Source organism: Pseudopipra pipra, chromosome Z (genome assembly GCF_036250125.1).
Source record: "Pseudopipra pipra isolate bDixPip1 chromosome Z, bDixPip1.hap1, whole genome shotgun sequence".
Lineage (NCBI taxonomy): Eukaryota > Metazoa > Chordata > Aves > Passeriformes > Pipridae > Pseudopipra > Pseudopipra pipra.
In genome coordinates, this window is record NC_087581.1 from 26798025 (window position 1) to 26815410 (window position 17386).

The following is a 17386-nucleotide window of genomic DNA, read 5'->3' on the forward strand; positions in this document are numbered from 1 at the left end:
TAACCCCTAATGTATTACTATTACACGTCTAAAAACAAGTTTTGAAAAGTCAAATATGCCAATTCCATACATATTTATATGCAGCACATATTTATTTTCTTTGCATGTAAATGTATGCAAAGTGGAAAAAACACTTAAATGCAGAAGTGTTAATATGTCATCAACAGAAAAATGTACCTGCATACCTGTAATTATCGGAAACTTTCAATCAAAAATTTCTGCAGTATTCCGGAAATCATTAATAAATACTGAAATATCCCAAAGCAATGACAGTTACTATGGTAGCACAAAAATATAATTTGGAACAGTACTACAAAATTATCAACATGTCAGGAAGTTATATACCTAGCAAGAAAACTAGAAGGTAAATTTACCTTTTATAAAGAAGTATAGCAATAACAATGCAGATGATAAACACCACTGCAAGAACTGGTCCAACAACCCAAATCAAGCCTTCTTCCTCATCTGTAATTGGTTGGGGATCAAGATCCATTGACACAACAGGATCAGAATATGGGCTGGTTGCATACATGGTCTATAGAAATAAAAATAATTCTTACTTAATCACGAAGGAGTGCATTTAAAGTATTAACTATGCTAGATCTAAAATAAATGTATAGAAGACGACGATGCAATGAACATAACAAAGTGAAAATGCTCTTTTTCTTGAAGTCAGGCAGCATATAAACTTGCAAACTAAACAGTGTGTTATTTTGTGTTCCACATATTAGCAGTGATGTGTAGACAAATGATGTCCTTCCACAACACTTTGCAATGTAAACAGAGAATGAGGAAAGCATTAGGAGAAATACAACCCATTGGTTACTTATTTTTGGTTTTTGTTTTTTTTAGTTTCACACTGGATTAACACTATTTCTTCCTACATGATATGAAAGAGTACTTCCAACAGAACAAAACTACTATAAGTAAAAATAAAGGGGACTGAATATAGAAGGTTCTTAGAAAAGGTTCTTGTGGCAATAGTACAATACATTTTGACAGTCAAAAACTGTCTGATAGAGTATTCTTATTGAAGGTTGAAACAATTTAAATTTAAGAATGGAAAACGGGAAGTCACTATAGAGTATGAAGGGAAGCTAAACACTCAGTCTTTCACAGGTATAAAACTTGAATTATGAACCAACAGAGGCGGTTGAAAATCTTTGCTTTACTGGATGGTGCAAAGCAACTGGCTTAGGATAAGACCTGTGATAACAGAATATTTCTTCACTCTGCTCTGCCCTGAGATGTTTGATCTATGACTGAGTGCAGAGTTAAAATTACAAACAGGAGAGGCTGAGTAGCCAGCCTGCTAAAACTGGATCATTTAAACAACTCTGAGTTACAGTAAAGACAGAAGTGGAGAATAGTTTGTACAATTTTGTCTTTGCTGGAGTGTCTCCATCAGCACTAAACTAGGATTTGAACTACAGCTCTTGCAAAGGACTTAAAAGCTTGATTCAGCAGTAGATCAGAAATGTCAGCTAAGACAGAATAAGATAACTGGGAGAAGAGATTAGCTTCCATTTACATGTTTGCACTGTGTTCTGAAAGATGCCCTAAGCCAGGACAAGTGTTATCAAAGGAGACATGTTTTTTTACACTTCATTTGGCCTTGTTTTGGGCTCTGGGCTATGACAGCGTCTGGGTTTGAGACAGGATTAGGATTGGCAAAGCTGAGGCACTTACACTAGCTGGTAAGGAGCTAGCACCCATGCCAACAATCTCCAGTTATGTTACAGTCTCACTAAACCTGGCACCTGGCACCAAAAAAAACCAATGTCTGTTGATATTGTTTGGAAAATGGGGACTCTTCATGTTCCATTCCTGAAACACCCGAACTGACTGACATTTTTTTCCCAGCTTCAGTATTTTCAAAAGACAGAACAAATCTCACTGCTACAGGAAGAAACTCTCTTTATTTAGCCTCTTTCTTTGGAGCAGGTAGTAAAAATGCCTGGAAAAAGATACAGAGGGATATTGAGGGCAACAGTATAAACGCTAACTATTTTTTCTCCAATAAGCAAGATTTCACTTTAAATTTTTATCCTACCTGTATTAATGACTAATTAAAACTCATTTATTATTTTGCCAAATTTATCGTATTTTTTCCTCCCTCTTAACAACATGCTTAACATACTTAAGATTTTAATTATAAGCTCTTACAGCTTCCATTTTACCAAGTTAAACAAATTCAGATCTTCCCATGTTCTCTTTCAATTCAAATAGTCCATTTTACCAATCAACAGGGAAATTTTGTGTTCTCTGAAGGGGAAGTCAATGTATGATATAACATTTGAAAATCCCTTTCAAGTTGCAACTCATACACCAGTGAGATCTACAGTCCTAGAAGAAAATCAAATATATTGAGAGTGGATAAACTGGAGCATTGAAAGTTGAATTTCACTCACCATTAAAAACTATTCACACTCTGCGGGTACCTTACGCTAGTCAATCACATAAACATTTCAGATGGCATGTTAAACCAGTTATTAACCATACTGTAAGTTTAGTAATGCCTTCTGAAATCTCCAAGAGTAGGACCTTAGATAGATTTTGACATATGAGCCTTTTCACCTGTAAAATCTACTTTTTCCTGATTTTTTATCCTCATTTCTTGCTAACAAAATAATAAATTTAGGTCATTTATATGAAATTACTAATGCCTTAATTAATATAAAAAAACCCGAGAAACCATACTTTGTGCTGAAAAGATCAATTTTACTATAGGTAATTTCTGATTACCTTATTCTGGCTACCTAACTTTATGGTCAAAAGCTGTCTATCTTCTCCAGTTTGAACCTTTTGGATGCAACACCTTCAGAATTATCTGTCTATGCAGCCCCTGTCAAAAAGCGAAAGTGGAACTTTTGATTTATGTTAGAGCTTCCAGGAGGCATCTACTTTATTTTCAAATGAAGCTATTTATCCAAAAGTATTCAAAGTGGAACAGCTTCCTCATTGTGTTTAAGTAGGCAAATTCCATTGATAGCAAGAAAGCAATTATGATGTTACACACTAGAAGCTTTGACTAGAATTCAGAATATTGGTGTTGTAGTTTCAAGTGGTTGAACCCGCAAATGTACCTGTCAGGTTTACTTACCCATTAGAAATTTAACGTATTATACATTGTATGTTAAAATGTTAATGTGGATTGCATCTTCTTTCAACAGTCCTATTTATGTCTATTCTTTTAATATATTACATGCAGTAGGTTAACTCATGCATAAAGGGACATAACTACCAAATGAATTAAGTAAAGAGGAATGACAGCTCATTATTTAAATCACCTCAAGAATTTTCCTTATTATTGAATTATTTTCTAACTTTCTAACAATTTACTGATAAAGTTGTTATGGAATGACTGTAACTAAAAAGAGTAGCTGTGCATGTCTCCGGTTCAGTGAATTTCCAAGAATCCTGTGTGTCCTACAGCATTATTCAATGGTAGCATTAAGGCAAGAGAAGAACTCCCAAATACATTGAGGAAGATGCTGCTGTGAAGTTCATGCCTCAGATCCTATGTCCATGGTCACAAATAGCAGAGCATGTAATTTGCAAAGGATCACAACATCGCTAATAAAAGGTGATCCTTAGGTTTCAGTTACATACAGAAGTAACACACAAAGATGCAACCAGAATAGGAAAGTTTTAGGAATTAATTGTCACTAGGAAAGGAAATAATTGCTTTAAAGATGCTCTGACATGTAATGCAAAAAAAAAACCCATAGAAAATCTTCTGGGAAGATGAATAAGCATTGCAAAATGTTTTCATGATTGTGGAAAGATAATTTTGAAATTGAACAACATTAACTAACTTACAGATTCTGAGTGTTCCATTACAGCCAAGACAAAGAAGACATATTCTTGACCACTCTGCAGTTGTTTATTCTCAAATCCACCATAATGCTTCTTATCCCCCAATGTGAATTCCGTAGGAAGAACTTCAAAGTGAGCTGCAATATATGGCTTTAATTCAACTTCCCGCCCAAGACGAATGCTTCTGCGTTTCCTAGCTATCTCCTTAAGCAGCTTTAGAATGAAGGGAAGGGAAAGAGAGAGAGAGAAAGAGGAGGCATGAACAGAAAGATAACTGTAAACAATTTTAATGTAACTTATTGACAATGTAATGAGAAAATTTAACGCATGACCAGGAACTACAAAAATAAATTTAACCACATTTCATGGGATGTATCAGTATCACTAAATCGGTTCTTGTAAAATCTTCCAACTTCTTGTCATTCTTGTTAAGATACTAGGAGGCAACTGCACTGCCCAGACGACAAACACAAAACAATTTTCAGTGATACTGTTGTGTCTGGGGTGGGGCAAGGGCACGGGAGGAAAGAAAGGAAAAGAAAGCAATATACCTTCTCTGAGGACATACATATACACACATCACATTACATATTTAATATATATATATGTATGTATGAACATATATGAAGTCAGTCATAGAACAGAATGGTAGAATTATTTATGTTGGAAAAGACCTTTAAGATTGAGTCCAGCCATTAACCTAACACTGCCAAGTCCACCATGTCCCTAATCGCCACAACTACACATCTTTTAAATACCTGAAGGGATGGTGACTCAGTCACTTCTTCTGATAAACAAAGGTAAAATTTACATCAGTACATTTGTGACAAGATTAGATGCTAGGCTCAAACTTGGAAAACATATACTAACTAAAGAAGGAACTTAAGCTCTGCTGGTATAACCTATTAATGAATTACTTACTAAATCAGACAAATGCTTTTTCAACACCTTTTATCACTTTACATATACTGGCAGTGCACAAAAATGAATCTGATTTGATTAAAAGGAGTCTGAACTTTTCCTGTGTGATAAGTGATGACTTCTAAGGCCTCTTTACAGTTTCCCTCATTTTTTACTTACGAAACTTATTCAATGTCCTGTAGTCTCAGACTTCAATCACAAATTATTCTAAGGTCACCTCATTGTTTTACCCTTTTTAGCACACAAACAGTTGTAATATAATAGATTAGCACAAAATTCTTTGTTAGGAGAAGGAGACAAATCTCCAGAGTGAGAAAGAGATAAATAAAAAAAGATACGAAAATGTAATCTTAACTATATATATTCATTTTAAAGGACACATTTAATTAGGGAAGCTCTGAGTTGATTCAGCCTCTCCTTCAGTGTTAGGCCATAGCTTAACTAGCACATCTTTTTGACTTCCCCACATGGGATCTTGTACTTTGCAATTACACAATTAACAATTCCAATGCATGTAAAACAACCTAATATTCACTCTGTTACTGAGAAAGACACTTTTAATACTGATTACTTTAACACCCCTTGTCACTGACCTCAATATTTCAAACACAGACTACAGATAGACATGGAAGCAACCTTTACCACTTGGATCCAAACTTCCTTAACTAACACTGAGGGCACTTGGAAGTTACACCTTCAAAGATGGTATACAGTATACTGTATACTAGTATACAGTTAACTGCTTTCCAGCTCTAAGGCTGAGTCCGTTCCCTGTTGTAGAGATTTTACATTCATTTAACTCTATCAATTTTCAATCCTATGACACAAAAGTTGGTACACTGCAATGGATCCCCTGAGCAAAAAAAGAACTGGCCATAATTTGAGAAGTCATTATTCACCACTCAAGGACACTATCACAATCAGCAGTCCATATTTCTCTTTCATTCTTCCTAAACAGTTTAATGAGCAGCTAGAGTCAATTTGTGTCATATAAAAATGAGGGCAGTAGAGAACTGTAATATTGAAAAGATTTCTATTTAGTTACTTTATTGAAGGTGACTCTCACATCTGTTGGTAGCTTCCTATGCCCCAGGTAGAGTTGCTAAATGCAGAACATGAGGCAGAGACTAATCAAAGTTTGTTTCAGGTTAGATCAGCCCTTGCAAGAACTGCTGAGGGAAGCACTCTGGAAAGTTTGTCTCTATAGGAAGCCATGTTTTATAAGGGTAATAACAGCTATGCAGAGGGCTGAGCACTGGATACCCTGAAGTCCGCTGAAACATTAAGTTAATATTCAAGTAATAAGAGTGTATGCTATCTGGAAATCAGGAGCCACAAATATGGCAATACTAGTACATGGCTTGTGCCACCCCCAAAGATGACTGATATTTTCATTTATGGTTACTGTTTCCACTGGAATTTAAACTTACTTGTGTGGCTAACTCAAATAAATTCTTTATCATATGTTTCCAGATTACACCATATTTACAATTCAAATTTTAAGCAACTCATAATAAAATATCAAAATACGGCAGTAGTACTGCAATCAAAATTAGATTGAGATTGAGAGGGGAAGAAAAATGTTTGATCTTGATTATTTCTCTTTGAAATAGTAACATAAAATGCATATAATTTGAAGAAAAATCAATGCTGAAGTACTGTATTACAGTGATCAGAAAATGAGCTTTGGCTATGAATGCTAAAAGTTAATTACCCTGAGTCAAACAAAATTTGTTAAACTTTCTCAAAGGTGGTTATTCATCACCAAAGGCCAGCTAAACTTAGGTGTGTTTATCTGTAGATAAAAATCTTGTCAGTAACATTAACTACACATGACTGAATAGACCTCAGGTGAACCTCTGGCCTCATTCATGTTTTATATATAAATGGGGTTGTTGCCAAATATCGTTACTTGCCCATATATCTCCTGTTGTACTTCACACATAGATTTCAATAAAATTACTGAATTCATTTAAAATTTAACACACATACTTTTATTTAGGTTTTACTGCTTACAAATCTGAAGTAAACCTCCTAGGTAATACTTACTGAAAATCATATTTTTTCTACTTCGTTTCTTTGTATGACAGTCTATTTAAAGTCACTAGATTTCATGATATTTAGAAGAAAATGAAATTTTGAGTAAAAAGGGACAGTAGTTTTAATAACTATTATTTCCAGATACATAACATCTTGCCCATTATCTGCTCTAAAATTCTGCATCTTTCTTAGTGACTTTCAGAACTGAAGTTCAAGGAACCAAGGAGATTAGGTAACTACAATAAGGCTGGAGAATCTTTTGGGCTGGCCAGTTCTGTACTGGAGGTAACATTCCAGTGTTGTGTTTCTAGCAAATACTTTTCTTCTGACAATCTAAGCAAAGCATTTGGAACACCGACCTCTGGAAAATCTATTGCCCAATCATTTCTGATACACAGCCATATACCTGAGATTGTATTAAAAATATAAATATGCACAAGTATCTTCACTTGACCATCAAGAACCATTTGCTCAGAGAGTAGTGTGGGGTTTTTTTGTGTTTTTTGTTTGTTTGTTTGTGGGTTTTGGGGGGCAGGAGGTTTGTGAGGGGTTTGTGACGGGTTTTTGGTTTGGTTCAGTTTGGTTTCTGTTTTGCTTTTTTGTTTTTGTTTTTTTTCCCAAAGGTATTTATTGTGGCACTGTGTTCATATGCTTGTCAGTAACAGTACGCTTAATAAAACTGTGTATGTATTTTCTAAAGCTGGAAGAAAAACAGTCTTTTAAATAATAGAAACTGGATGAGTTAGCATGATATACAGTTGCTGCCTGCTTTTAATATTTTTCCCTACTCGGTTCTTGCTATATATATCGGTGGCAATTGTAAAAGATATATCAAGGGGTTTAGTTCTTTATCAGAAATAATTTTCATTTTCCAGTCAATGCATATCCTATTTCTTTCACCATTAATTCTATGACGTGGTCTCAATTACATCAGTAGAAGTGGGAAACAACCCATCCTGACCCAAATATTTCTGAATTAATAAATGCTCTTTATCAATCTGTTATACAGACTAATGCACCACAACTTGCAGGATGATTAAAATGACCCTTTGTTATGGGAATCAGCAGGAACTGTAGAATTTAATTGCCAAAAAGTTCAATGTCATCTGGCACTTATCCTTTAATCTGTTAATGCTGCTGGATGTGAGTACGGTCTTTGGATGTTAAAAGTGGGTGGTAGTATTAAATCAGTTTCCATTACTGTATGATCTTGCTGTCAGAATTTTACTGTTTAACTGTATTTGATGTCACCTATGACCATCATCATGAGCTGATAACATTTACTACCCAAGTTCTTTTAAAGGGAAGAAGTTAATAGATCAAAGCAAGCCATTGCTGCAATTGAATGAAGTGAGATGATGGCATAAATGATCCTGGTCAAGAAAAAACACAGGGTTTGATCAGTTAGTCATCATGTCTTCCTCTGAACAGTCATCTTTAATCTTCTGATTAAGGATTTGCCTGTTGCTGTGATAAAGACTGAAAGAACTTGGTTTATATTTTTAAAGCTTTCTACAGCAATGCTAGTTTGGTGAAAATCTTTATTTTCCCTACAGGTTGGTGCAAACTTTGAAATTTATATGCATTTTATCAATGTCAAGAGAGAAAAAAACCTTTGTGGTTGCTCACAGGTGATTACCACTTCCCAGTAATTGTGTTACGGGGAAGCATATGGTGAAGCATCTCTGCTACATAAAAATTTGGAATCTACCAAAAGAAAATGGAAAAACGGATGGGATCCAGTCAAAAGATAGCTAAATCAAGAGTAAAAAACTTGACTGTGGTCTTTGAATTGCAGAGATATTACACGTACAAGTTGCCATAGTATCTGAAAATCCTGGCCAGATACAACTATAGCAATAATAACACCACTGCCTGTCTTTTATACAAGGCTTTCTTATGGGGCCCTTAAAAGAGTTTTACAATCGTAAATATTAGTATTATTCCAAATTTACACATTGAAAGAAGAAAGACAAGTTCACATGACCTATACTGTCTTTGAGTAAAACAGAACACAGAGCTGACTGCTGACACAATACTTCCTGGAATTAGTACTATATCAATAATATATTGAATTGATATCCAGTATTACTAGGCTTATATCTAAAATGAAAGTACTTGTGTCCTTTGGGTTAGTGTCATTTATAGTGCCAAATGATGACACAACGTTGCTCTTTCCTACTTCATTCATCTATTTATTTCTGAGCACAAGACTGTTGGTAGAATGGAGGCTACTTCTAACCAGAAGTATTATGGTATCTGAGAATCAGGAAAAATACCACCAGAAGGTCAAATGTTAAATTGCAGCACAAATTGCAATTTAGCATTTGTTACAGGCTTAGTGAACACCCCACTAATGAACCAGACCTTTATTAGGGTTTGTATCACTGGCGATAAAGCTTTTGCTGACAACTCATTTCACCTCTTACTCTTTTGCATCACTCTTTACAACAGGAAAAGAGTAAAATATTAATGTCAACAAATATTAGACACTTTGTGTGCTTTACTGCAACTTAATGTCTTTACTGTCTTCTCATTTTTGTAATTCAAACTTTTGTTTCAGTCCCTGCAGGTTAATTCAAATATAAACTATCCCGACAACCAAAACTTTTAAAACTGATGAGTTAATCACATACAACTAATACTGCTTCTTTAATAAAAAAAAAGAAAAAAATCCCCCACATACAGTACCTCATCTAGTTCCATTTCATCTGGACTCTCCCATGGTTTAATAAACTTTCCACGAGACCTCTTCAAAGGCACAATAACTATGTAATAGCCTCTGTAAATAAAACAGTTGGACAAAAGTAAATTTGAAAGAAAAGGAATAAATAAATTGGTGTAATAAGTGTCTGTTCAGCGTAACTTAAGAGTGGTATGTTGAGAATAAACTTTTGCACATTAATATGTCACTGCAGCCTTCCAAACAGCTGTAAACATTCACACTCTTGAAAACACATCAACTGTAAAACATTTGACAAACAAATGGCACCATTTACCTGACTTCTTGTGCAAATATATAAATATTTATAATAAACTTTAATTACAATGTTTGAAAATGCCTTCCTGAGATACAAGAGCCATGGGATATTTGTACCCTTCCACCATCACACTGGAAAAAAAAAACCCAAGCCCTTAAATTGAAACCTATTACCATATATTTACATCTCAATTACCACACCATCTTCCCCAAATTTTAATGTATAATCAGCATGGTAGCTTAACAAAATATGTTTGTTGATGTCAATATTACAATGAAGAGAAAAGAAAGAAAACATGACATATACTTCACCCATACTTTCTTTACTTTTGAGTAGCAGTCGCCATCAGCTTTACCTACTTAAGTATTCTGTTCACAGGCGTAGGCAAGAGAGCTTGGTTTATGCTCTCTTTATAGCCAGGATTTGCAAATTAAATATATCGGTTTTCCACAGAAACATTTTCCTGAAAACGTCTTCCTCCTTCCCACCCATGGAGACTACTAAATTATATTTTCTAGTATAATAGCGATCTGGTACTTTCCTTGTTTGCTTCAAAAAGCCTGGATATATGTCAAGCAGATACATAATTTCACATTAGTGTGAGGGAAGAAGCAGTAGAATCACAACATCAGGACGTCCAGGATAGTAAAATGTACATCTTCTTGATAAACACACTTGTCAAAAAGTCAAGCACTCTCCATCCCAGAGAAGAGGGAAAGAAGCTAGTTTTCTTTGTTTCTAGTAACAACAGCTTATTAAGGTGTTTCTGGCCCTCCATTATGGAAGACAACTTTAGTGTCTCATGGACCACCTCCTCTCACTCTGCCTCTTTTTTATAGCCCATTCAACTTTCTGCAGCACTGACTATTTTACTCATGCAATGCACTTGCAAATCCTAGGTAATTAACAAAAGAGAGTCTACAGAAAAGGACCTGCCTTACAATTGATTGAAGACTCAGTCTAAACTAACAATATAAACTATCTTTTTTCCATACCAGTGCAAGCCATTGATCCATTTTAATCAGCTCTTCTTACTTAAAGCTCCTTCCCATAAAAGAAACGTAACAAAACTTTGGATTTTCAGCTACTATAGTAAGTGCATATATTCATTAATTCTTGTGTTAAGTAATTTGAGAAAGTTTTCTGTGTAAATATATTAAAAACTCTTTGGTTACATGAATAACAAATCCTAGTGAACACTGATTTATCCATATATACAGTAAGCATAACCTACATACCTTTTCTTTAACAGATGCCTAAGAATCAAGACAAAAAACAATTGAGAACTGGCCCCTTTGTGTCTTTCAAACATCAAAGATAAATCTGCTGGATGAACTGCATAACAGTCTCTCACATATCCTTGTTTTTTTTCATCTTCTTCATCTTTTTATTTTTTTCAATCAAGGAACTTCCAGCATGTAAATGTTACTTTCACACTCTTTCACAATTCCTTCATCCAAGTCTCCCACTCATAACTTTGAACATCTACTAAGACTTTCAGCACACATAGAGTATTTTATGCTGAAAGAACAAGCAGATCAATAGTAAGCAGAAAAATGAAAATGTTTTCACCAATATACAGTGATGCAAATTATGAAGGACAACAAAGTTCTTTGATTTCTAGCTAACTCCAGAAGATGTAGCATCTCTTGAAAAACATGTTTTATGGTTTCCTTCATTATTTGTTTCTTTGGGTTTAGGTTCTTTTTGGGGTAGAGGGGAAGAGAGGAAGGTGAGAAATGAAGGGTTGGTTTGGATATTGTCTGATCTACTGAGTATTTTGAAGGCCAAAGTCTTCCACAAAACTTTTTTTACCTAAGACTCTGGAAAGATGGAAGAGATTCAGAGAAACATGAACTGTTCTTTACACAAAAAAATTGCTTTGGATTAGCCCAAAATACTAAAAGAAAAAAATTAAGAAGTTTCTCACTTGAGATTATGCCAGCAAAAGAGATATTTTACTAATCACAAGGTGAGCTCTGCACCAATTTCTATGATCTATCACCATCAAACACTGATGACTACTACCATTTTTTAATTACAAAGCCTTTTATAACATTACCCTCAATCCAATTAGTATTTACCTGTAGTTCATTAGAGCAAACCATTACCTTTTTCACCTTCTGTGTAATTAGTATTATTGAAAAATTCTCAGTACTTCATCTTAAGCTAGAGACAATCCTGAGCATATAATGCACCAATAGAGGAACAGTAAGTCTAAAAATGTCAACCTAACTACTACAGAAAACTGTTCTTCCCATACAAAGATTATAGCAGAATAATCTTACTTATTCTAGCAAGCATCACGTCAGGTTTTTCTGTTCAGTATGTAGCTGCTTTGTAATGCCTGATCCAAGGGTCAAATGAATCTTTTTTGTTTTGTTTTATTACTTCAAGCCTGATGAAATCTTCTTAGGAAATAGATATAGAAGGAGGAGATACATTATTTGCAAAATCGACAGTTGAACCCCATAATGGACCTCTGCTGATGTCACTTTGCCTTTTTAATTTTTTTACAGTACATAAAAAGAAAGGCATTGTCTCTTTTTTCACTGCTATCTTTGGCTACTGTTTGACTAGCTATCCTGCACTTTTTTCTCTCTGTGAATGTTTTGCCTCATAAATCTTTTTTGACTCATTCCATCTTCAGTCTTCCTTAGCTGCATTTGTTACTGACCGCATCTTACTCAATCTAATGATAATGACTACATTTTTCAGTTTTTCATCCTTTTAATGTCTCAAAGTCATTTATTTCTTGACCTTACCTGCCTCAAAACCCTCAGTCAGTAATGAAAAAGGAGGGCAGCTTTCTACAAAGCCGTCAGTAAAAATCCACCAGGGAGAGGACAAGTTGAATCTCCAACAATATTTAATGACTGGCTCATTTTCCTCCCCATTTCCTTTACATTACACATGGGAACCTTACAGACCAACAAGAATCACTATAAGCAGAGCAATAACACTTATTGATTGTATCACGCTTCATGTTTTCCTGGTAAATCTTTATGTCTAACCTTTCTAACCCCTGCTGACCATGTGCTGTCAGGTCTTTAGTCCTATTTCTGCTGTTTACATTTCCACAGCACCTGTTCCCCCCCGAAATCTAAGCAACCTCTAGGAAATTGCCCAGTTTTTCAGCAAAATCTCCGGTTTTCTTTCTGAGACCATTGGAGAGGACCTGGCATTTTTCTCTTGATAAAAAACTTCAGAATTAATTAATCTGAATTAATATAAGTGCACCAACAAGTTTTTAAACCCCGCATAATGGAGTTATTCTGGAATGACTGAGTCTAAGTACTTCAAGTATCTACAACAGGGTACTCATTCATGGGTTATTCATTCTTTCTGAAAGGATATATTGCTCAATATAGGTTGTTTTCTGCATACCTCATTTTGCAGTCAGTGATGAAACACAAAAGTACTCTGAGAAAAATCTACATTCTCCATACAGGTCTTACATACCCGGCTATGTGACAAACATAGAGAATACTTCTAGTTGGAAGTGACCTACAATGATTGCCTAGTCCTACTACCTGACCACTTCAGGGCTGACCAAAAGTTAAAAAAAATTATTAAGGGCATTGCCCAAATGCCTCTTAAATACTGACATGCCTGAGACATTAATCACCTCAGGAGGAAGCCTCTTCTAGTGTTTGAAAACCCTCTCAAGGAAAGAAATGCTTCCTAATGCCATCTGAACCTCCCCTGACATGCAGCTCTGAGGCTCATGTCCTATAAATGGATCCCATAATTGATTAGCAGCTCTCTCTCCACTTTTCCTCCTCAGGAAGCAAGGAGGTGAGCCCTCAGTCTTCTTTTCTACAAACTAGACAAGCCTTAAGTCAGTCCTTAGCAGCTCCTCACATGACATGGTATCCAGTCCTTCCACCTTTGTTTCCCTCTGCTGGATACACTCAAGAACCTTTACAACAGAATGTGGCATTTGCTCTTGCTCAATTTCATGCCATTGTTGATTGCCCAGTGCTCAACCTACCTATATCCCTCAGGAAGGCCTCTTGTCCCTTGAGAGAGTCAATAGCACCTCCAAGTTTACTATCACAAAATATTATCCCAGCATTAGTTCAAATACTACTGCAGAGTACTGTACTCTCTGTAGCATTATGAAGAATAAAGCCTTGGTCTACCATGAAGAGTTAGAATAATCATTTTTCTGGAAATAAAAACAATGGTACTTAATTCATTCACTCACTTTATATTCTCATTTGAGGGTACTTTTGGAAGTTCCACAGTTATCATGCCATCTAAGTTGGTCTTTCCGATGAAGACTGGCTTGGTGCGAAGCACATCTGGTGCAGTTTTTGCTGTCACTCTGTGCTGAAGACCCCCAGCACTATTTCCTCTGTTTGTCAGCACAAATGAGTATGATGTCTCTGGCTTCAAGTTAGTGATCAGCTTTTGAGTAGCACGTCCATCAACCTCCATTTTCCCATCATCATAAAGGATCTAAGTTAATACACATTAAATTGAAGGTGGTTTTCATTATTAAGACAAGGCAAATGCTGCTGTCACACTGAATTCAGGAATGGACCTAGCTATAAATTTAAAATGAAAGTTAAAAAAGGGCATTTTAGGTTCTAAAATAGTACCGAATTCACTATGACAATTAAACTTCTCACTTTTGGGGAAAAAAAAAAAGAACTACATTAATCTAGAGCAATGTGAGCACTCCTAAAATCCAACTTCACTTTTTCAAAATAAGTAGCTCTGCTTGAACCCAGAATTTATAGCAAGGCATTCTTGTTAAAGATACCTTGACTTCTTCACTCACAGTCCTTATTTAGAAAGGTTTTTGCAATTTAGTTCATAAAATACTGTTCTGCACTTGCAAATGCCTGAGATGACACAGACATTAAGAATGATACAGATCAAATTCCAGGTAGACTGCATGTTACACTAAGTCCCTGTATCTGGCTAATGTTATAGTTAGTGGAACAAAAGAGTTGTAAAGTGAAAATGTGGTGTTGTAAATGTGAGGAGGGAAAAAACAAAATGGTATTCAATTGCAGTCAATACAGATTAAAAAAATAGGAAGAAAATTATTATTTCCTTTCACTGTTTTCTTTAAAATATTTTAGCAATGAACTACAAATTAGCAAGGTGTTCTCATCATGCATATTAACCAGTATGAGCCTGACTTGGAAACAGTGCCACAATAGTGGAAAAGTCATGTTGCCGTATGACTAAATTTAACAGTAGCACTGCTGATTAGTATGCAATCTTAAACAGAGTCAAACTGACACCAAGAAAAATCTCCATGTTTAGTAAGCTACTTAATCAGGTGAAAGACATCCTCTAGTTTCTGTTATTTTCTCTTGTACAAATGGAAAGTAACTTACTTTGAAAGGCAAGGCTGAATTGTAGTTTTCTGGAATTTCCCAGGACAGCAAAACAGAAGTCTTCATTACTGCTTTAACATGAAAATTTTTTGCAAACACTGCTGGAAAAAAAGAAACAATGTATATAAACAACATCTTGGTGCTTAGATCTTGCCATATTTCCACTGCTACTTGGGACTATTATCTTTCCATTTAGGTCAAAAACAAACAAGGATTCAATTCTCCTACCTGTCTGTTCATAGTTAAAGATCATATTTAAACTCACTCTCACTCTTATTTAGTGACAACCCAATACGCACATTTTCCTTACCTGAAAAAATTGTGGAGATGTTAGCCAGAACTTTCTTGGCAAGGGACAATTGAATTCTAAGGCATCCAAAAGATATTAAGATTTACATACTTTACCTTTTGTGTTTGATGAACCTATTTTTATGAATGGGCTGGTCAGTTTTATTTATACCTTCAAAACCATTGATATCCAAAGACCGATACTCCTTTAAAGGTCAACGCCATAAGCAGACAAATCCTACCTTGATCCACGGGTAGTGTCCTGAACTGGACACTTGGACTATATGGACCAGGCCCTTTGCTTGTGTGGGCACGTACTTTTACATCATATGTGGTATCTGGTTTTAAGCCAGAAAGTGTCATAGTGGTGTCAGCAGGAACAACAGGGAGTTCAACTGGTTGGTAAGCAACATTGATATCTCTGTACAAGATGGTATATTTGGTGATAATGCCATTTCTCTCTGCCAAGAGCGGCATCTGCCAAGTTAATTGAACTGATGTAGAAGTAGAGCTTTCCGAGTGGAGATTTTGGGGAAATCCACTGGGTACCTCTTCAGGAACAGAAATCTCTTTAACCATCTCCTCCCCAAAGCCCACTTTATTTCTAGCTGACAGCCTGAAGACATAAGAAGCTCCTTTGTGAATGTCTGTGGCCGTGAAGTGATCTTCCTTCTCCGAGAACTCCATGGTTGTATACGTATCCACGTCTTTGCGACCAAACTTCAGGCGATAACCCTGCAGCGGGCCAAAAGTTTCCACAGGAGGATGCCACTGAATTAGAGCCGTGTTCATCTGTGTGTGGCTAATCACAAGCCGAGGTTTGCCTGGAACTGTAGCACAATGTTATTTAAAGATGATAAATAGAAACAAAATTTCACGTACAATTCTTGAGGCTAGTTTTAGCAGGAATAGGGATACATTTTCTCTTTCCTCACTCTTAGCTCCACTGTCTTATGGAAGAAATAATGTCTGCCTCCCACACTATTAAGTCATACAGTATAATGAACTGCAACAGTGGAGACGTTTACTGATTTTTTGTCTTCTTTCCTTACCATTATTTCTAAATACAGTGAACATTCAGAGACACAGGACCTAGGAACACAAATCAAGAAGTAAAACTTCAAGCAGACTTCTTATGCGTGGTTCTGTCTCAGTTACAAATCCTTTCTTGAAAAAAAACCCCTTGTCATAAGTTTTCATTAATTTAATCCATTTAGGCATTTCCTATAAATAGGGAAATAAAGAATTATAATAATAGTAGTAATAATAATAATGAAGAAATTAGAGGTTTCTAGATATATCTAACATAATTTTTAATATATATCTAACATAATTTTTAATATTGATAGTTAAAATGTGGTAGAAGGGAAGTCAGAACAACCACCTTCTCAAGAATCATTACTACATATGATAGAACCCTACTTTCCATACGAAAATCACCTCCAGAATAGGCTGTTTCAGCTTGAAGAGGTAGCACAGTTTGACATTTAATTTTTTGACTGTCCTGGCTTATCATGTATGCTTTATTTTCCAGCATGGTCTTGGTGCACATGAACTGGATTTCTTCTGAAGAAGCCTAAATTGGCAGCTCTTCTTAACCTGCACACCAAATACACTCACATTCTTAATTGAGACCCACTGCTGATTTGTCTTTCAGAGAAGTTCAGACTGCAAGTCTGTCAAGGACATTCAGTCTAGAGGATCGAGTTAGTCCTAACAGAGACAGAAATCTCATTACACAGCTTATACAGTGTACATTTTTGGAGTCTCAATATCAATTGCTCTCATTTACTCTTCCTATTTAATTGAGTAATTAATTTTAATTTATTCATATCCATTTATATACAATTCATTTATATTTTCATTAATATTTTTATTTCAACATAGTCTGTTTCTATTACAATGACTTGTTTGAAACACACCCATAACTATTTAGAAATTTGGTACTCATTGTGTACCAATGCCTGACAGGTCAAGAGA

General features: G+C 35.5%; 1 protein-coding gene across 36 annotated transcripts in view; it reads right to left on the reverse strand.

Annotated features, from left to right (window-relative positions):
- PTPRD (protein tyrosine phosphatase receptor type D) overlaps positions 1-17386 on the reverse strand; it is a 1159674-nt gene that overhangs the window by 93346 nt on the left and 1048942 nt on the right. For 19 of the 36 annotated variants that reach the window (XM_064641445.1, XM_064641443.1, XM_064641441.1 and 16 more), the window contains 6 exons: positions 15649-16236; positions 15119-15216; positions 13972-14225; positions 9472-9562; positions 3823-4032; positions 375-535 (listed from right to left, as the gene is read on the reverse strand). In XM_064641445.1, coding sequence (XP_064497515.1) covers positions 375-535; positions 3823-4032; positions 9472-9562; positions 13972-14225; positions 15119-15216; positions 15649-16236 — 1402 coding nt within the window. Of the gene's footprint in view, positions 1-374; positions 536-3822; positions 4033-9471; positions 9563-13971; positions 14226-15118; positions 15220-15648; positions 16237-17386 lie in introns of all 36 variants that reach the window. The other 17 variants (XM_064641432.1, XM_064641437.1, XM_064641436.1 and 14 more) reach the window with 3 other exon arrangements.